This window comes from Carassius carassius, chromosome 11 (assembly GCF_963082965.1).
Source record: "Carassius carassius chromosome 11, fCarCar2.1, whole genome shotgun sequence".
Lineage (NCBI taxonomy): Eukaryota > Metazoa > Chordata > Actinopteri > Cypriniformes > Cyprinidae > Carassius > Carassius carassius.
Window position 1 is genome coordinate 1,961,282 of NC_081765.1, and position 22,712 is coordinate 1,983,993.

The window sequence follows — 22,712 nt, forward strand, 5'->3', positions numbered from 1 at the left end:
TATCTCAACGACTGGCTCATTATGACCCGGTCCCGAGAGCAGTTGTGCAAGCTCTCCCCTGTGCAGAGAATCTCTTATCTCGGTATGGAGTTAGACTCGGTGAGTTTGACGGCATGGCTCACCAGCGAGCGTGCATAGTCAGTGCTGAACTGCCTGAGTTCCTTCAGAGGCAGGACAGTGGTGCCACTGAAACACTTTCAGAGGCTCCTGGGGCATATGGCATCTGCAGCCGCAGTCACGCCACTCAGGTTGCTCCATAATGAGGCCACTTCAGCACTGGTTGCACTCCTGAGTCCCAAGATGGGCATGGTACCGCAGTACACATTGTGTCACCAACACACCGATGTGTCGCCGCCGATTCAGCCCCTAGTCGGACCTTGCCTTTCTACTGCCCTTAGAACAAGTGTCCCGGCATGATGCCTCCAACACAGGCTGGGGCGCGACATGCAATGGGCAGGCAGCTTCAGGGTCCTGGACAGGACCTCGACTGCTTTGGCACACCAACTGTCTGGAATTGCTGGCAGTGCATCTAGCCTTATGGCAGTTTTGGCCACTATTGGTAGACAGGCACATGCTGGTCTGCATGGACAACACTGCGGCTGTTTCTTACATCAACCAACAGGGCAGTCTACGATCATGTCGCATGTCTCAACTCTCCCGCCATCTCCTCCTCTGGAGTCAGACGCGGCTCAAGTCGCTGCGCGCTATCCACATCCCGGGGTAGCTCAATCGTGCAGCCGATGCGCTCTCAAGACAGCTTACCTTTCCCAGGGAATGCAACTCCATCCCCAGACGGTCCAGCTGATCTGGAGTCGATTTGGGGAAGCCCAGGTAGACCTGTTTGCTTCCCACGAGTCCTCCACTGCCAGCTGTAGTATTTCCTGTCCCAGGCACCGTTGGGCACGGATGCACTGGCACACAGCTGGCCTCAGGCTCTACGCAAGTATTCGTTTCCCCCAGTGAGCCTGCCCGCACAGATGCTGTGCAAGGTCAGTGAGGACAAGGAACAGGTCCTGTTGGTTGCGCCTTACTGGCGCACCCGGAGCTGGTTTTTGGAACTCATGTTCCTCGTGACAGCCCCTCTCTGGCACATCCCTCCTCTCTCAGGGGCTTGGTACCATTTGGCACCTGCGTCCAGATCTTTGGAACCTCCACATATGGCTTCTGGATGGGACGTGGCAGACCTAAGTGATCTGCCACCAGCGGTGGTAGACACTATCACTCAGACTAGAGCCCCCTCTATGAGGCAGACCTATGCTCTGAAGTGGAGTCTGTTCACGAATTGGGGTTCTTCTCACCGAGAAGACCCCTCACTTCTCACCGAGAAAGGGGAAGGCTGTCTCCAAGCAGAGGTTGGCCTACTGGATAGTGGATGCCATCACCTTGGCATACCATTCCCAAGTCGAGCCGTGCCCCCTGGGAGTGTGGCATCCTTCTATGCACTGGCGCACGGCTCCTCTCTGGCAGACATCTGTCGAGCTGCGGGCTGGGCGACACCTTACACTTTTGCGAGGTTTTACAATCTTCGTGTAGAGCCAGTTTCTTCTTGTGTGTTGGGTAACAGGTAATTGGCAGGAAGGGCTGGCTGGGTGTCACGCTTGCTGCGCCATTCCCCCTAACACGGGGATGCGAGCACCTTTCTTCTCCCAGTGGAGTTCCCTGGTTGGCGTACCCTGGTCGAGCATCCTCCAGCACCCTCTGCAGTCAGACTTGGTGGAGCAGTCTGTCGCCAGGCCCAGTACTGGTGTTAGCATGCCCAGAGCTCCGGTCAGCCCCTATACTGGACTAGGTGTCCATATAGCTTGATTCCCTGGTAATCCCATATGTGTATTCTTCCACGGTAAGGTTTCCCTCTTGGCAAACCCGTCTTCCCTTGACAGACCCACTCTGTCAGTCTCTTCTGGCAGCTGTTCCATCCCTACTCTAAGGTAGGACCTGCCTCAGAGACCAATTCCATATGTAGTACTTCCCCCCCCGGGTCAGTCCATATCAGTATCTCCACATGTCACCTCCCTATGGGTAGGAGCTAGCTATGAGATTGTGTCACCACCAGTGCAAAGCTTGCTCAGGAAGGGCAGCAGGTTGGTGTGAAAGCATCTGCATGCGCAATGGGGAAAAGACTTTTTGGACAATGGCCTGGTGTCAAGAAGGGCCGCAAAGAAGCCACTTCTCTCCAAAAAAAAAAAAAAATTAGAGAGCAGAAAACTGGTGCAAGTCTGATGATGCTCCCTTCTGACTATTTGGGACATCTGGAAAATCAATTGTTCAAAAAGGAATAGGTGAACGTGTGACAACAGTGAAACATCAAGAGACTATACATGTGTGAGGTTGCCTTTAAACCAAGGGAGTGGATCTCTCATAATTCTGACCAAAAACGCTGCCATGAATAAAGAATGGTGTCAAAACATCCTGCAAGAGTGACTTCTTCCAAAGATCCATGAGCAGTTTGGTGATTATCAGTGCATTTTCCAGCATTATGGAGCACCATGTCACAAAGTACGAGTGATAAAGTAGCACCTCAAAGAACATTACATGGAAATTTTGGATCCGTGGCCAAGCATTCCTTACGGGCATGTAAGCTATTATGATCACAAAGCATTTATATTGAACTCACAAAGAGGTATATGACTCTGCAAGATTTGGGGTGTTGATGGACTCAATCTGTTTTAATCATCATTCTAAATCCAATCCAGACATAGACCTTTTTTTCATCTAACAGCTTTTTTAATGAAACCTAAAGACATTCAAGTGTTCATAAAAAATAATGCATAAAGCTAATAATAAAATGTTCAAAAGCAGAGGCTGTTACTTAATTTGACATTTTTTAATTAATTTGTTCAGATATTCATGAATTATTCTATGGGCAATTGCAGTCACTTACTGTCAACTTAAAAAAAAATGTTTTAAAAAAAACTTCATTAATTAATAATTAATTAAAAAAGAATTTTTTTCTGAGTATGTGTGTGTATGTGTGTGTTTTGCTGGAAATGTACATACATATAAAACTAACACATACCGGCAATGAAGAAAGTTGCTGACAGGAGTGTACTGGTTGAGGGTTTGTGGATTTAGATTTCGGCTGATCTCCACATTATCTCCTGCCAGGAGTCTCACACAAGCCTGATTTTCATCCTCAAAGACCTGCCACTGCAGAGATGCTACCAACAACAGCAGGCAGTCATCTGAATGAAAAGAAATTAGAAAATGAGAGTGACCGACAAATTTTTCTAGGTAGATATGCTGATTCAATGTGGTGTGATGGAATAGGTCACAGAGAATGAAGCTGGAGTTGGGACTCATGGCGAAATCTGGTAGATACAGCCACTTTATCAGATTAGAGCTCAAAGCCGCAGATGACTTCCTCCAGGGATAATCTAGTATAGAGTGAAATGGTTTCATTAAGACATGCTTTTCTAATATTGTGATTTATTAACATTTCTTTTTAATTCCAGAATGATCCAGGCCCTATTCCTATAGTCCTCACTGTGTAAGGTAAGCATTTGATTTGACATGTCGGCGAATTAATAAAGGCTCTTTTATCTGAGCTAGCACATAAGTTTGCAGCAATGGATCAGGACTGAAAAACAGTAGAAATATTGGAACACAAATGCAGTGTCTGAAATCGCTCAGTTTAAATTTTAATGTAGTAGTCATTACAAAAAGCATAGATGAGGGGTGTGTTACACGAGTGGCCACTCCTGGTAGAACCATTGCAATGGGTTGAACTGGAACACCATAAGACCTTAGTAACTTAAAAATCTGCAATGGAGCTGATAAATCTTTTTTTTTCTTCTTTTTTTGAATTTGATTGAAACATCTTTCCATATGCATATAGGTATGCTTGAGCTTTTGGAGAAATAAATATAATACCTTTAATTTTTAGGCACCTTTTAGGCACCAGATTTTTAGACACTCAAGGATATCATACATTATAAAAGGAAAGAAATACAAGATATACAAAACACACAGACATGCAAAATCAAACAATCAAATCACTAAAAGCTATTCTTAAATTTTAATCTGAGCTTTAAAGAGGGAAGTAGAATCCAGATGACAAATCTGCCGTGGCAAAGAATCCCATAATTTGGTGCTGCATATCTAAAAGCCCTACCACCAAAGGAACTCAACTTGAAATTTTTAATTCTCAGTAAGTCTGCAGAAGATGATCTCTAAGAACGTGAAGTAATGTCCAATTAAAGAAGATTATGAAGAGCTTTATAGGTAAGCAGCAAAAAGGAAGCCAATGTAGTTGGAAAAGAATGGGAGTTATGTGATCAGAGGTCCTTGCAGCTGAGTTCTGAATTAGCTGTAATCTATGAAGTTGTTGGTCAGTGGAGTAATTGAAAATGAGTGACACTCAGAGAGAGGAGCTCCGGAAGGATAAAAGGATTAACGACAGTGAAGGATGTAAGAGGACCAGGCCTGGGTTTTATTTTGTGTTTTGGTTCTGTTTGTGTGCCGTAGTCAACCGCGAGGGGCTGTTGCACTGTTTTGTGTTTATTTTGTTATTAAAGTGTTATTTAAATGTTTGCTGGTTCCCGCCTGCTCCTTCCCGTGACTACGAAAGTTACAGTGTTACATTGTTTTTCAGGAAGATCAAATAAAATATAATTAAAGTAATCAATCCATGATGTAACTAATTAATGAATAAGCATTTCATTGCTATGCTGACAAAGTGATGGCCGGATTCAGACTTTTCACATGAATGCAAGTATTAACTGGGGAGTTATCGATTAGCAGGGGGGAAGACTTAGATCTAAAAAGAAATAGATCTAGACCAAAGAAGGGCATCAATTTTGTTGGTATTTAGCTTTAAAAAGTTATATTTATAAAGTTATAAAAGTTATTGGTCATCCATATGTTAACTTCCTGCAAACATTTAGGGAGTTCAGAGGGAGCATGGAAAGCATTAGTTTTATGGATATATACAATAGTTTATCCACAGCGTAAAAATAGAATTTAATGCCATACATGACCAAGGGGTAGCATGTAAATAATAAATAAAAGTGGACCCAACACTGCCCCCCATGGAACACCTTGAGTAACTAAATGAGCATTCTTAATCTGAGCAATTTTTTTTACTGTCACTTAAATAAGATGAAAACCAAAGATATCAAATAAAACTGAATCAATTCAATTCAAGTTTATTTGTATAGCGCTTTTTACAATACAAATTGTTACAAAGCAACTTTACAGAAAATTATGTTTCTACAACATTTAGTAGTAGCTAGTAGTTTGTGCACGTTTGATAGGATTTTAGAAAAAATAAAAAAATAATAATAATAATACAAGACGTAGTCAGCTAGACGATGAACTATCAATATTATTAATTAATAGTTATTATATGATGCAGTCACACATGTAGCAATAATTGTTAGTTCTGTTTGTTGATTCAAGGTTAGGATCATCTGGGGTCCTCTGAGGGTCAGCATCATCTCTTCTCGGGTGTTCTGGATCCAGACTGGAGCTTGTGTAAATCCTAGTTACCACGGGATGTAAATCCCGTGGCAAAACATAGAAACAAAATAGAGACATCATTAGCATAGCTGCTGATCCAACAAAGTAAAATTAGTTTAACCCAAGCTAAAGAATAAAAATGCACATTTGATCAGATGCAACTACACTCACAATTTAAAAGATACATTATTCGTATGCTTGGTGAAAGAGATGTGTTTTTAATCTAGATTTAAACAGAGAGAGTGTGTCTGAACACCGAATATTATCAGGAAGGCTATTCCAGAGTTTGGGAGCCAAATGTGAGAAAGCTCTACCTCCTTTAGTGGACTTTGCTATCCTAGGAACTACCAAAAGTCCAGCGTTTTGTGACCTTAGGGTGCGTGATGGGTTGTAGCGTGGTAGAAGGCTAGTTAAGTAATGATAATTTGTAACTGATACGGAACTTAATAGGTAGCCAGTGCAGAGACTGTAAAATTGGGGTAATATGATCATATTTTCTTGACCTCGTAAGGACTCTAGCTGCTGCATTTTGGACTACCTGTAGCTTGTTTATTGATGAAGCAGGACAACCACCTAGAAGTGCATTACAATAGTCCAGTCTAGAGGTCATGAATGCATGAACTAGCTTTTCTGCATCAGAAACAGATAACATGTTTCGTAGCTTGGCAATGTTTCTAAGATGGAAGAATGCAGTTTTTGTAACATTGGAAATATGATTTTCAAAAGACAAATTGCTGTCTAATATAACACCCAGATTTCTGACTGTAGAGGAAGTAACAGTACATCCGTCTAGCTGCAGATTGTAATCTACAAGATTCTGTGTGGTGTTTTTTGGGTCAAATAATTAATATCTCTGTCTTATCCGAATTTAATTGGAGAAAATTATTTGTCATCCAATCTTTTACATTTTTAACACACTCTGTTAGCTTAGATAATTGGGAAGTTTCATCTGGTCTCGTTGAGATATATAGCTGAGTATCATCAGCATAACAGTGTAAGCTAATTCCATATTTTCTAATAATATTACCAAGGGGCAACATGTATATTGAAAATAGAAGGGGACCTAGGACGGATCCTTGTGGCACTCCATATTTTACTGATGATAAATGAGATGACACCCCATTTAAGTAAACAAACTGAATCACTAATGGTATCAAAGGCAGCAAATATCTAGATTCTAGAAGAATAAGAATAGACAGAAAACCAGAATTAACTGCTAGAAGAAGATCATTTTTAACTTTAACGAGAGCTGTTTCCATGCTATATTTGGATCTGAAACCCAACTGTAATTACTCATAGAGATCATTATTTTGCAAATTTGCTTCAAGTTGAGTTGCTTTCCCCAAGAAACTGTGAAGCTGGTAAAGCTGTTTGTAAAAGTATTTTTTTTTTTTAAAAAGGAACATTACAAATAGAACCATTTTTTATTGAAATCATTAGGATCCGAAGAATTTGTACGAATTGTACTAGAATTTGTCAGAATTGTAGCGATAGAAGCCAATTTTAATTGTATATGAACAGTAGCAATTAGATAATGTGGAACTCATTATGGGTGTGACATTGTGAGAAATAGAATGAATGCAGTACTTAACTAAGACAGTGGGTAAGGGATCAAGTGAACAAGTAGAAGACTTGGACCTTATAATCAACTTAGTTATAATATCAACTGAAGGCAACTCAAATTTAGAAAGAACATTTGTTTACCAAAATACTTTATTGTATACATTTGGGTGATCATTAGCCATTGAAACAGAGTTAAGTAATGGTTGATGTATACTGTCAATCTTAGAGCTAAGTAGGGCTGGGTAAAAAAATAGATTTTTCGATTAAATATTTTTTTAATTGTGGTCGATTCAAAATCGATTCTCAAAGGCCACGGATCTATTTTTTTTTTATATTTATTTCCGAACATTGAACATAAGATAAACGTTAATCTAATCACTAGTCTTCTCCACTAGATGTCACCCTCTTATTTGCCTTGTGCGAAGTTACCAAGGCGAACCTGTCATTCATTCATTCCTTTCTTTTACTGTCTATGATTCATTCAGTGCTTAAAATGGCCGTTTCAGGTGCTTTGTCGACATTGATGCCACCTTCAAATAAAAAGTCAGAGGTATGGAAGCATTTTAGATTTCGCAAGCAAGACGTCAATGATAGTGTAGACAAGAACAAAGCTGTTTGCGTGATTTGTAGTGCAGAGGTGAAAGGCTATAGTAATACTACAAATCTGCGGAACCATTTGATGAGACATCACCCAGACATTACAACACCCCCACAGCCGAGCACACAACCGAAGATTTCAGATGCATTCACAAGCAAAATTCCTCAAAATTCACCTCATGCACAAAATATCACTGAATCGATTGCATTTTTTATTTGCAAAGACATATGGCCATAGAGCATGGTCGAAAACGACGGATTCCGTTACATGTTGAATGTGCTGGAGCCTCAATATTGTATTACTAGTCGAAAATGGATGAGCGAAGAGATTACCCCAAGACTGTACAATGAAGTGAAGCAAAACATTACTCTGTCCCTACAGTCAGCGGACAGAGTGGCCCTCACATGTGACGGTAGGACGTTAAGACATCAAGACACCTATGTCACAATTACCTGCCACTATTTAGATGACTGGGTTCTCATTTCAAATGTGTTGCAGACCAGAGCTATGCAGGATAGTCACACAGGGGCAAATATATGTGCATTGCTTTCAGCTGTGTTAGAAGAGTGGGGGCTTACTAAGAAAGACCCGATCATTGTGACCGACAACGCTACCAATATAATACGTGCCATGGAGATGATGGAGCTGCTCCGTGTCAGCTGCTTTGCTCACACACTAAATCTAGCATCGCAAGCTGCGCTGAAACTTCCGGCCATCTCTCAGTTGCTAGGTCGAGTTAGGCGCATAGTGACATTCTTTCACAGGAGCGCTAACGCTAACAAAGTTTTCAAAGAAAAACAGATGCTACTGAACTTGCCCTGTCGCAAACTTAAAATTGACGTGGTGACCAGGTGGAACAGCACCCTGGACATGCTCGACAGATTTTTGGAGCAGCAACTGGCAATCTCAGCCGCACTTCTTTCTCCTGAAGTCCGTCGGAGTGAAAAGGACCTTTGCACTCTGACAGAGGCTGATATAATGGTGGCCGAGGACATCGCGAAAGCTCTTGGGTCGATGAAGAGTGCAACTCTGGTGATGTCTGGGGTGAACTCCGCTACCCTCTCTATTATTGCAACATTGCACGCACAGCTCCTTGATGAGATGCGCTCGACTGCCAGTGATTCGACTGTCATTAAGGAACTCAAATCTGCCGTGCATGACAACTTGAGGATTAGGTATGTTTACAAAAACAGCTAGTACTATATTTAAAATTTAAACATTTGTGTAAATGTTACAGATTACATTATGTTGATGCCATGAGATAATTTTAATGTGATTGTCTAATCTTTTAAGATATGCAAATCTAAAAGAGAAGCTGTATGTTGCATCTGCCCTGGACCCTCATTTCAAGACTTGTCCTTTCATCTCTGAAGGGGAACGCAAGGACACATTCACAACATTGATCAGTGAGATTGTCACTCTTGAGCAAGCTAAGGTAGGCTACAAGTTTTACAAAGTTTTAAAACTGAAAATGTAAACAAAAATATTTTTCAACTGCATATAAATAAATTAAAGTAAAATAATAAAATGGGCAACATTCAATTCAAATGTCATTTTAATTAAAATTTGTCTTGTTTCTAACTATCAGCAGCAAGAATCTGATAGTGCTGGTAATGGAGGCAGTGCACCTGTACAGGACCAAAAATCCATTGGTGAAGCTGACACCTGCCCAGCCCCACCTAAGAAGTCAAAAAGAATCCTGTGCGCTGTTGGATCTGCTTTGGGCAGCCTATGCACCAGTGGCTTACACTAGTCTGTGCTACTGCTGCAGACAGGGCAAGAGAAGAAGTTGGCAAATTCAGAGAAGTTACACTTATTCTTCTCTCAGAAGATCCACTTAAGTGGTGGTGTAAGCATGAAGGAGTGTACCCACTTTTGTCCCTCCAGGCAAAACGCTACCTTTGTGTTCCAGGGACCAGTGTCCCAGCTCAAAGAAGTTGCCTTCTGCCAGATCACGTTGACCAACTCCTTTGCTTGCAAAACAATTTGCAATGTTACTGTAGTTTGAGCCTAGAGTTGGTACTATTGTTAAAGTGTTAGTTGTAACACACAACTATAAGTTGTAAAAAGTATAATTTATGATTGTATTCATCATGTATGAATTTCTTTCTTCTGTTGAACACAAAAGTTGACTTCCATAATTAAATTTTTTTAATGACTTTTTATCTTCTCTTTTTTTTCAGCAGAAGAAAAAAAATATTATTAATGATGAATAATACATACATAAATTATGACATCATTTTTTATTTTTGCGTGATCTATCACCAGTAAGCCAGTATTAGTTGTCCTACATTGTTCATAGGCTTGTAGCCTCAATGTTACAGCAAATTTTGTAAAATTGTATGATTATTTTATCTTAAAAATAACATAACTCGATCCTGTTTGTTCTAGGAATGCGACTGTTCTGACTTTTTTTCAGCATACATTTTTCATCTTGCATCAAAATTGTATTATATTTAACATAATTGTATGCATTTGAAAATTAGAGATGGGTTCTGTTTTAATGTACCCAAGTGTACCTAAAATAAAAGAGTTTAATATAAAGGTCTGTGGCTGTTAATTTCTTTTTATTAATTACCCACTTGTAAACTTATGTTCAATGTTCTTTTTTTATAAATATAGTATTTTTATTAAATCTATATTCATTGAGTTGAATCGAGAATTGAGTATAGAAAATCGAATCGAAATCGAAAATAGAATCGGGAATCGAGAATTGAAATCGAATCGATCTGGAACATCTGAATCAATACCCAGCCCTAGACCTAAGACAATTTGAAAAAGATACACATTAATTAAGAGAAAGTGAATCAATATCAGAAGGTTTCAACAGTTTGTTTACAGTGGTAAACAAATTTTTGTGTAATTCTGTCCATTGTCTATGACATTAGCATAAAAAGATAATTTTGCACTTTTAAGTGCAGACTTTAATGAGATCAGATGCTCAGAATACAAAATGTTCTTTTGCATAGTCTCTCTAGCCTTTTTTGTGACAGAGCTCAGAAGTATACCAAGGGGAAGAGTAAACAAATGATGCAGTACGAGTTTTCACAGAAGCCACAGTGTCAAGTATTTGAAAAAATCAGTCATTATAAAAATTAGTGATGTGTCGTTCTTGAAAGATTCGTTCATTTTGATGTGACTCGGGAAGAACGAGTCGTCTCGGGGAGTGATTTGTTCAGTCACGCATGCGCAATATTCTGTAGGTTCTGTACTGCTAGTAGTAATTCACCTGTGTCAGTCAATGCAGTCTTGAGCCGGAAAGAAAATTGATTAGTTCATAGTTTGGGTCTTTTGGGTTTTTGACTCGTTCCTTAATCACGTCACAGACCCATACGCTAACCCAATGCAGTCTGAGCCAGAAAAAGAATTGATTAGTTCATCTCATGAGTCTTCGGGTCAAGTCGTTCCTTAATCACGTGACAGACCCATACGCTAAAACCATAGACAGTAAAAGAATGCATTATTGAGCCATAAAGAGAATTGATTACTTCATCTTTCGGGTCTTCGGGTTGTTCGTTCTTTTGTCACGTGACGTGACAACATTAGTTAATTAGTTAATTTACAACCTTTCTTACAAATGGGTGCATAGTACTTTTTTTTATAATAATTATTGGTTATGCTTTAAATGTTGTCCATATGATGGCGAAATCACTTTGATGAAAAGATGTTTTTTCTGTTTTTTTTTTTTCTTTATTTTTTTATAGTGGATTCTAATCTTCAAAAATAACCTTGTTGTATGATTTCACCCTTCAGATTAGACTATAGAACTGTAGTGTTACTTGTTTAGGATTCAAAATGATATTTGCTTTAATTTATGTCATTATGTCTTTTTTGAGCAATCTTCTTGTACATATATTAGACCAAAATGTCACGTTTGCCTAGGAAAAGCAATTATTATACCAGCAAACTCAAAATTGGAATAAACACAGTGGCAGAAATGTCAGAAATAGCGTATGGGTCTGTCACGTGATTAAGGAACGACTCGACCTGAAAGACTCATGAGATGAACTAATCAATTCTCTTTCCAGCTCAAGACTGCACTGGTTTTAGCGTATGGGTTTGTCACGTGACTAAGGAACGACTCGACCCGAAAGACTCATGAGATGAACTAATACATTTTCTTCCCGGCTCAGACTGAACTGGTTTAGCGTACGGGCTGTCACGTGATTAAGGAACAGTGTTTGGAATAACAGCGTTTAAAAGAACGGCGTTAGGTAACGACGTTATTTTTTCAGTAACGGGGTAATCTAACAAATTACTTTTCCCGTCCTTACAACGCCGTTAACGTTACTGAACGTTAAATGCGGTGCGTTACTATGCATTGATTTAATATGCAATCCGAACGCACCCCTGACTCACACAGCGAGTGAGCAGGTGGGTTAATAACGAGATAAGCGATTATGATTGGCTAAGGCAGAGTCATGTGTTTCATGGTAGACAATCAGAGCCTGTGTTTTTACACACACGCGCCAGCGGCGCCAAACACACACAGTCACACACACGCAACAGCTACACAGAGATTCGCAGCAGCAGGAGAAATGGCGAGTCAGGAGCAATCCGATGAAAAGTTGGCATTTTCAAGGTGGAGATATAAGCACTACTTCAAATTCATTGTGGTCAAAGGCAAGAACGTGCATGTATTGTGTGACACACGCATCTACAAAGCTAGTGGCCAAAAACACTTTTCTTACAAAGAGTGCAGGATAAAACTCTTGCTGTCTGTTGACGTGCAATAAATCTCGAAAGTTATGTACGAACACCTGTCTGTTCTACTCATTTCAACTGACTTGTGAAAACTGCTAAAAAAAAAAAAATAAATACTTTGACACATAGCAACTTTTTTTTTTTTACAGTAACGCAAATAGTTACTTTCCCTGGTAACGAGTTACTTTTATTATAGAGTAATTCAGTTACTAACTCAGTTACTTTTTGGAACAAGTAGTGAGTAACTATAACTAATTACTTTTTTAAAGTAACGTTCCCAACACTGTTAAGGAATGACTTAAACTGAAGACTTTTCAGAAAAGAGGTGAGGTGAGCTAATCACAGACTGAAGACCCAGGTGAAAATGAATTAATCTTTTCTGTATCTTATAGCATTTTAGTTTTGTATTGTTTGTAATGTGATCAACGTTTGTGTAAGTACTAGATGTGTTGGGGAAGTAACACGTAACATTTTAATTACATTTTGCTAAAATGAACGAAATGACTCAAAAAAAGATTCGTTCATTTTGCTGAACGTGACTCAAAAGTCTGAGTTGGTAAAATAATCAAAACTTCCCATCACTAATAAAAATGTACCAAGTTAGATTTGGAAGAAATAAAACAACATTGGTTTAAGGAAAGGTCAATTATTCTAATTTTCTAAAACATTAAAGTCAATATATTAAATATTTAGAAATAGAACACAACATTGTGGTATAGCTTTTGTTAAAGGAAGGTTAACTTAAAAAAATATCGGCTTGTGTTCGGAGATCATTTGGAACAATTAAAACACTGGATAACACCGGAACAACACACTGGATCTAAAATATAAATTGAGCGCAGCATTAGTTCAGTCAGGCCACGGAGGCATAGGCTGTGACCAGCTGATGCGGTCAGCTGTCAAATCGCTCCAATCACTACCACTCTCCTCTTAGACACGGGACATATATAAACATGGCACCACTGATCGGTAAGTATGCTCAACAGCTCGCAAGACTCAAACTGCTCGGCAGAGCTATCACTCGCTCAGGCAGGATTCTCACAGTGTATCTCACCAGATTTCAAGTCGTGAACTTAAGCGAATTCCCTGCGTTGTTTGTCAAGCAAATGACTGAATTGATATGAGCGAGCACTTGATATAGATACTTCGTCCGCGATTCATCGCCAAGTTGTACTAATACGACCGACTCACAAATTACATGAGATCTGCCTCCCCGCTGGAAGAAACTAGATATTCAAGAAGAATCAAAGCATCCATGAACAACTGGCAATTTCACCTTTAATTCATCTCCGGGTGTCTTCATGAAGCTAAGCACAGTTCTTTCATTTTATTGCCTAGTGCTATTTTGGCGTACATGCTTCAGACATTGCTTATTGTACAAAGCTTATTGTTCAGTTATGTTGCGAGGCATGCTGCCATATTTTCACACCGGTAACACTACCAGTTAAATATACCCACGTGCCTTATTAATCTGTGGTCAAGGCTGTCGATATTAACGGGCTGCTGCTTCAGGTTCATCTATTGGGCATGCTTTCATTAAACTTATCCGACTACTCCAACAGACTGGGTTTAATCAGTGATCTGCTTTTGCTCAAACTAGTGTATCAATCAAGTGCTTGATCCTAAATGTACAGATCGTAAATTTTGCTTGTATCAATGCTAAAACATTATCCGACAAGGGCTTAGGGCTTATGCTGTTGTCTAAATTAGAGTTTTGACCATATGGCGTACTGCTTTACAGGTGCATGCTGATCTTTTAGCGGTTTAAAAGAACACCCTTTGCTACTCCTATCTCCGTACGCAATCCCGCCCCACTCCACACTTAAGAAGGCCTTTGCTCAAAGCTATCAAGATGGGACTGCTTGCTTGTGAGGTTTATCTATTGTCAAGCATCACATGCTACTCCTGCCGTTCCATAGGAGCGATTTAATGCTTTCGCTCGCTCCACTTGCAAGCCTCCGCTGACTGAGCATGCACCTGATCAAAGGGTCAAGGCTTATACTCGTCACATTCAGTGTCGTACTGGGTCATACGGGTTTTTCAATCTTCGAAAATGTTGGAATTTAATGCAGTGTTTTCAAGGTTAATTATAAAAATTCTTGGATTTAAATAAGAGCCTGGAAATGCGTGCATTGGGTTAATATTTGCCTCTTTACTGGATGGGTAACCATGGTTTCATTATATAGGCAGCTCCGCTCGTGTCTGCGCCTGTGGCTGTAGAGTGCTCTATTAACGCGAGCCCTCCACTAAAAGAGAAAAGTCTGCTTGGTTGTTTTCCATGGGAGAGCGTGCACTTTGAGCATATAAGGCAATTAAAATTTCCCTGCTCAGTTAAACTACATCCTAAGACCGCATGCATACAATCTTATGCAGGGTTCCCCAGCATCAGGGTAGGTCTTATTTGCATTATAAATAATCACACATGGCGTTACAGTCGTGTTAAGATCATGTGTGACTGGACTGGACTCTCCCGAACATCATCAAATAAACAGCGGATCGACATAAACAATAATTAATTTGTGGCGCAAGATGCAGTGGAATCATCAGTCATCAATCAGGGATATCGTTGCACATTCTGTAAATAAATCCAACAACTGTGAGGGGGGTGAATTTGTTTTATAACTCATCTGTTTAAATTATGTTTAATTTAAGGCTGTCGAGCTAGGTGGGCGTGGCTTCAGCAACTAGCTCCTGCCTTTTTGCCCAGGAGAGTCGCGTGGTGACGCGCTGCCAAGATGGCGAATGCCCGCTCTGTACGCTTTGAGCTTCAAAAACAATCTTCAGGAGTCTACGGGTGACATCACGGACACTACATCCATGTTTTTATACAGTCTATGGGTTTTATTCAACATTTTCGATTCCAATTATGGCCACAATCTGTGTTTTAGAACGGTAAAAGCCTTTTAATGTAGTCGCCTGTTGTATTGAGTCACGTTCATCATACTACACAGATCAAAGCATATATACCCCTCTGTATTAGCATATAAACAGCATAAAATTAATTCTTATGTCGATCTCCAGTTGAAATTTATTCTTGAAATATATGGTTCCGTATTAAGCAGTATAAAGTATCTGTGCTCATGAAACATTTGAAACGCCTGCGTATTGACAATCCTGCATTTTATTTACCACATCTGTGATAAGTATGCGAGCACCGCGTGAGTGGCATTAACAGGAGTGTCTGGCTGACATGTCTGTTTTCTCTTCATGAACCAATTTTGGACAGGCTTCTGAGGCAGAGTAATGGTCTACAACATGATCTACAGATAAATATAGGAGTGTTGGCTATAACCAGTGGATAATTCGTGAAACATACATTTAATAAATAAATAAATAAAATAATAAGACACTGACTGCAAGGAGAAGGAGGAGAATAAGGAGGAGGAGGAGGAGAAGAAGGAAATGGAGAAGGAGATGGAGAATGAGAAGAATGAGGAGGAGGATGAGAAGAAGGAAATGGAGAATAAGAAAGAGATGTAAAAGATGGAAAAGAAGGAGCGGTTGAATGAGAAGGAGAAAAAGGGGTGGGGGGGCTGCTGTTTTCTCCCGCTAGGGAGATCACCCCTTGCTGCGATACCTGTAGGGGTCCACTGTTCTATCCCTCAAGTGAGGGACGGATACCTCACAGAAGAAATGGACTGCTGTTCTCTCCAGCTGGAGCATGTGCCTCGGAGGACTGGTGCATGCTCATGGATTGTTTCTGATACCAATGGAAATGCAGGAGATGGGGCAAACGAGGAGGCATGCTGGTGAGAGTAAGGACTGCTCGTGTGTGTGCCTTCGCTGCTGGTCAGGCCAGACATGCAAGCTCAGTGGTGGATGACCTCAACTCCACGTTCCAGTATCTCACCATGACTAGTTTTCAGAGCCATTTAAGGCCTGTATGCATTTGTGTGTCACAGAATTGTCCCCATCATGCCCAGATTTAGATTGTTGGTGGATAGTTTTAACTCTGAGTGTAGTGGTATTCTGAACTCCATTGCCCTTTTTAAAAAGGTAAAATCTAAAATGGTTTCTCAACCCTGGCTTAATGCATAGAGCTGATAAATTAATCACAAATGGAGACAGGCAGACAGGAGATGGAAAAGAGATAAGCTCCAAGTCTCCTATGAGATACTCAGAGACTGCATGCATACCTACCAACATTTTGTTAAATCTGCCAAGGCACATTATTTTTAGTCTAATATCACAGAATCATCATTGTCCGAGAGTGCTATTTCGTACAATAAATACAGTCTTGAATACTGTAGGTTCAGCTGTTTTTGATCATTCTGTTTAGATATTATATCTGAAAACAAATAGCAGTTGAAAATAATAGCTTTGTTATTAATTTTAGCCTTTAATATAACAGTTATATACCAAATGAGAGGGCTCCCAGAATAGTTTACAGTATTGGTTAGGAGAGAGTTTTTTTTCCTTGAGAAAATCTGACACTCGGTATCAACATCGGTATTGGCATATTCATGTATCATTCTGAATAATCCCTATCTGTATTGATAGAGAAATTTAGTATTGCCGCATCTCTAATCTTAACCAACATAAAGTTGAATAAACCAATAAATATTTGAGCACACTGATGCATCTAAAACAAAGAAACTAATAAATACGAACCAATATATACTTGTAGAAACCAATACATATATCAACAAACGGAAACACTTTATTTTCGATAGTCCACTTTAGACATTCTACTAAAAGTAACTTTGAAACTACATGTCAACTAGCAGTTAGTATTAGTAGACAGTCTGCTTGATATCTTTGAACACGTTCTTTGTCAACTTATACTAACCCTAAACCTACCATAACAATCTACTCTGAGAGTTAGTAGACATGTAGTTGCAAATTAATGAGAATTAGTTAACATGTAGTTGACATGTAGTTTCAAAGTTACTTATAGTTAGTAGAATGTCTAAAGTGGGCTATCAAAATAAAATGTAACCAAACAAACAAATATATAGTTAATCAAATCAATCTATAAATTGAACAGAGATATGTGTACTTGATGAAACCAATATATGCTTGAGCCAACCAATCCATCTAAACCAATGCATAAATAGCCAAGTGAGGAATAGCCCCAGTATGATTGGCTGGCATTACCCAAGCTGCTGAACCTATCAATGTTTGTAATTCATTTTGATTGGTCAGTATTCACAGAACACTGTTGTTTTTAACTAAAGCAAGCAGCTGCTGCAGGCATGGTTTGGCATGGCAGAATGCCAGCAAAGAGCGCTGAATTTATAATCTCTAAAATACATCTCAGTTCATCTCAAATCTCTGTTATAACACAATAAATAGGCCTATATGCATAATAAATCTTTCATAATGTCTACAATTCGTGTGTTATAATGAGAGGATCCATGAGCCTGCATATTTCAGCACTGTATTGCTCAATGCTGCAAACACATGTTATAGCCTAAATAGAAACTCTGCATAAGCTTGCACCTGTTAATCATTGCTATTTTATATTAGTTCATGTTGTTTTTGTGCAATAGATGAATGACATTTTATTTGTTTAAGATATTTTATGATTAGATAAGTAAAGTACAGACCTCGACTTGTAACTATACTCTTATTACTATTTTGATAATAAAAACACGTTAAATTACTCAAAACTAAAAAAGTAATCAAATATCAAGTAATGCATTACTGCCCAACATTGATTATAAACCAATGCATTTGTCATTAAACCCTACTTTCAACCAGTGAACCATTCCATATTCACATAACAATACAAATTATTTTTTAATAGTATTTGCTGAACGGCTTCTTATGGTTTACTGCGCACTTTCAGGTGCACATGCTCTAGATTTAATCACAATCTATGGATCAAACCCTGAGTTGGCAGAGAACATTTATATCGAACACTGTGGGCCCACTGAACCTGATCTAAACCAGACTAGATTTGATTGGTGAATAGAAAGCAGTAATCACCAATGAGCCTATATAATGAACAGAAACCAAAGAAAACATACAGACAACATGAAGAGTATAAAGAGTTAGTAGAACCTAAGGTGTTAGAAATTAAACAAATGCCATGGTTATTTGTCCAATGACAGTTAACCTGGGTCATCATCAGACTGTTAAACTGAAGTTCAACCTGCTGGTTTTTTTTATAGTAAAACAGCTATTATGCTTTAATTATTAAATATTCAGTATGCACTAAAGAGTTATAATTGAATGTGTCCCTTTCTTACAAAAAAAGTCAAAACAATAAACAGAAAATACACTTTACATTAGCATTGATTAATAGAACTTTGCAGCAGTAAATGTTGAGTTACTGACCAATGCAGAGCGCTGGTGGTAGGCCAATGCACAGCAAGTATTGCAGCACCATGAAACTTGCAATGAAGCAGCAGTATTTTAGCCACACTTCTCCTATGGCCTTTCTACGACGTTGTGCCAGAACAGCGATTAGAGCAAAAGAGTGCAGAAGTGCACAGACATCCATCCGCTGGCCAATGACATTAACTGCTACCACAAAACACACCTGATACAGAAAAGAGAGTGGAAAATTTAGCACATTAATTTCAAAGCTGATGCTAGTTTGAAAACTAGTTTGAAAAAGCAGCATCTGATTGGCATTCTCAGCAAAAGCTCAAACAATAAATATTGAATCATTATTTTGCTTTAGAAAATGCAAAAAATTGTAGTAACGCTTCATAGAGGTTACAGTAACAAAGCACTGTTTAAATAATATTTATAATTTTTATTTTTTTGCCATTTTATTTTTTATTTAAAAACAAAAACAATGCTGGTTTCAACTATATGTTAAGAAAAAAATACAGAGCTGTTATTGTAATAAATGGCATATAAAGATTTTCAAGATTTTAAATTTGGCTTTTTTTTTTAATTAATTCCTATCTTTCTTTAGAAGCAAGAAGGAGATTGGTAATTTACTGTCTTGTTAGTGTTGGATTATTATGATATTATCTAAGTATTGTTTACAGGTTTCGGACTCTGTTTATCATGGAGCATTAAGGTTTATTGCTAATTCAAAAACCCTTACCCATCATTTGCTGCTGTACTCTTGGGCTGTATGGCCCAAATTATCATCACAGACTCAAGCACTGGCACATATTTATATCTAAAATTATTCTGGGATTGCTTATCTCTTATTTAGCAGTATATCACTCAAAAATGTGTAAATACATTTTTTCTCAACATTATTATCTTTTAAATATCACGAAAGTCTGTTCAAATAGGCAAAAGGACATTTATTTATGCTGCTTCATTTGACTGGAACCAGTGATAAGAAATTATGCTTAAAAGAGTTGGTTTCTCTAATGAATATGTTTATTTTAAATGATATGGTTTAGGATTTACCCGATTGAAATGTGTAAATTGTATGTATATGTGAATTAATGTGTATGATTTACTTTTAAATGGTTTCATGTTTAACAAAGTATGCTGCCTGTCTTTGCCAGGAATCTCTTGTAAAATAAATTTCATGAGCTTAATTTCTTGGTCAATAAATAAATAAATAAATAAATAAATAAATAAATAAATATACCAACTTCATTCACCTCCAAACCAAACTTGTAGAAGAAGTAGTTAGTAAAATATCTGAGGGAGGCCATAATGCCATGGTCTAGATGCTGTTGTGTCACACCCTGAAATATGGTGCTGCTGTGTGTTGCTTTAAGGCCATTTTGAAGACGATGATGGAGCTGGTGCCGATGGACAGTCACATCAAACACAAGGAGGCCTAAAATTAACAGGTGATTCTACCCACATAGAATCACCAAAAAACAAACAAACAAATGAATAGCTAGATGATCACAACAAACTTATGTAGAGACAAATGCTTTGTTGGATAGGAGACACATGACAAATGAATACAGTAAAAGTCTTCTAATATCAGCTAAAAATATTGAACATGTTTGATATCCTCTGACTGGATAGAATAATAGTCTAAAGCAGGGATTGACAACATTAGTCCTGGTATAGAGTGCTGCTTCCCTGCAACGTTAAGCTCCAGCACTAATCAAAATCACCTGAACAAGATAATGTCTTCAGGATCACTAAGGCTTCAGGAAGGTGAGTGTTTTTTTTTTTTGTTTTTTTTTTTAAGAGTTGGAGCTAAACTCTTCAGGACATCAGCACTCCAGGACATATGTTGCTTACCCCTGGTCTAAAGTTAAAAAAAGATTGTAAATCAGTGCAATAATCTGGGCAAAAGTTGTATAGTGTATTCCAGGCATTGCAAGTGTTCTGTAGCAGGTTTGGAACTGCTAGCTAGGTAGAACAGTGGTTCCCAACCACATTCATGGAGGCCCTGTTATGGTCCATTTTAAAGGGTAAGATATGAACACCAAAATGAGATTCCCATGTTTAGGTAGCACCACCCTTCAGGATCCAACAGTCACGTTCCTTGATGATCCGCGAATCCATGCAGACACACTCTCATACACAGAGCAAGACGCACAAGAGCAAAGATGCAGAGGATCGTAACATCCACTTTTACGAAATCCGTTATCCAATAAGTACGAATATGCAACTAATACAAGGGAACCTTCCTAATTCCCATCTCAATTACCTGCACTAAAACATCTCAGCCACAGTAAGTTTCCTTCAAAAATGACAAGGCCCTTTCTAAAATGAAGGACTGAGCAGTTCCTTTATCACGCAGCAAGATAGCAGGGACTTGATCCTCCTCTAGACCACTTATTGAAATCATACCTTGACCATTGAAATCATACCTTGACCAGAACGGGACATGTTGCAATAAAATGACCAATCCTGTGACAATAAAAACATTCACAAACTTTGTTCTGGTTGTTCTGACAGTTTTGTTAATTTAGTTGTTCAGGGTTTATCCAAATTCACAGAATATGCTAATTCTAGCCAAGGTACTACAAACACATTTTTGTGCATTAACACAAATTCATTAGCACACACTACTATTTTATCTGGCAACTAATTATTGAAATCTTCAATTAAAACGAGTTCACAAAGCTGGTCAAAATTAATCGTTTTGCTGGATTGGCACTAGTTATTAAAGAGAACACCCTTTTCATGAGCATACTCAAAAAAATGTTTGTCAACACAGACTTAAATTGTCATGATTTAGACTCCTCAATTGACAAAGTAGAACAAAGTTATTGAGCTTTACCAGCCAAATGACATTGTGAAAAAAGAGACCACAGTTCTTTTGGCCATTGAAAGGCTACTGCAATGCATTCAAAAGCACTGAAATTAGAAACCACCTTGATCTCTTGGAACAGTGGAACAAGATTAATCTGCTTACACACATCAAAATCAGACAGATTGGCAGAAGGCAAAGAGGAATCAGATGACTAATGCAGTTCCTGACTAGTTTGAGCAAGAGCAGGTGCGGGTCTAGACTCAATTGGAGGTCGGTGACCAGCTTGTGTCTCCAACTCACATTGTTTAAACAGTAGCATTTGTGTAGTGTGCTCTTGATGCCTATTTCCCTAATCAAGTTATTTTAACTGGATAGGGAGTTTTACATCTGCCGTACCCAGCCCACTAAATAAGCGCATCACTTCACTACTCAAGCCCTGTTCTTCACTACTCGCCCCCTCACTTACATTTTGCATCATCACTCTCAGAAGGCTGAACTACTGATAACAAACCTTGCTGAACCAAAACAGTTTGTCTGAGATCTCACACTTCTTTTTTACTAGCTGTTTTTTTATAATAGGAATGGCATAACACTCAATCTCATACAGATCAGCTTTACGGCATAAGCCTAAAACTTCAAGAGAAGGTTGCAGTTGAAATGTCTCAATACTAAACTCCATTATTTTATATTCCTTTTTCTGACACACAAGACGAAACTGCCAAAAAAAATATTAATCACCAGCCAAATGAGAAGGAATATACATACCGTAGGGTGAGCCCCCATTTGTTACAGCCCATTTTATAAGGCTAAGATGTGAACGCATGATGTTAATGTGATTTCGGCCACAATCAACAGATCACCAAAAACAAATAATATTTTGTAAGACCAATAAAAAAAAAAAAAAAAATTTAGTGAATTGTTGGCCTTCTGTTCATTTACTGTACATGTACTCAATACTCGGTGGGGCTCCTTTTGCTTTAATTACTGCCTCAATTTGGCGTGGCATGGATGTGATCAGTTTGTGCCACTGCTGAGGTGATATGGAAGCCCAGGTTTCTTTGAAAGTGGCCTTCAGCTCATCTGCAGAAGGAAGCATGAAGTGCTCCAAAATTCTTGGTAAACGGGTGCAAAAAACCTAATGGACCAACACCAGCAGATGACACTGCACCCCAAATCATTACAGACTTTGGAAACTTAACACGGGACTTCAAGCAACTTGGGCTTTGAGCTTCTTCACCCTTCCGCCAGACTGTAGGACCTTGGTTTCAAATTAAATACAAAACTTGCTCTTATCTGAAAAGAGGA

At 38.8% G+C, this 22,712-nt stretch overlaps 1 protein-coding gene across 1 annotated transcript in view; it reads right to left on the reverse strand.

The window, feature by feature from the left end:
* Positions 1 to 22,712, reverse strand: part of si:dkey-11f4.7 (piezo-type mechanosensitive ion channel component 2) — a 256,411-nt gene that overhangs the window by 108,055 nt on the left and 125,644 nt on the right. Inside the window, 4 exon segments of the mRNA XM_059561374.1 lie at positions 3,017 to 3,182; positions 3,273 to 3,374; positions 18,605 to 18,809; positions 19,846 to 20,046. Coding sequence (XP_059417357.1) covers positions 3,017 to 3,182; positions 3,273 to 3,374; positions 18,605 to 18,809; positions 19,846 to 20,046 — 674 coding nt within the window.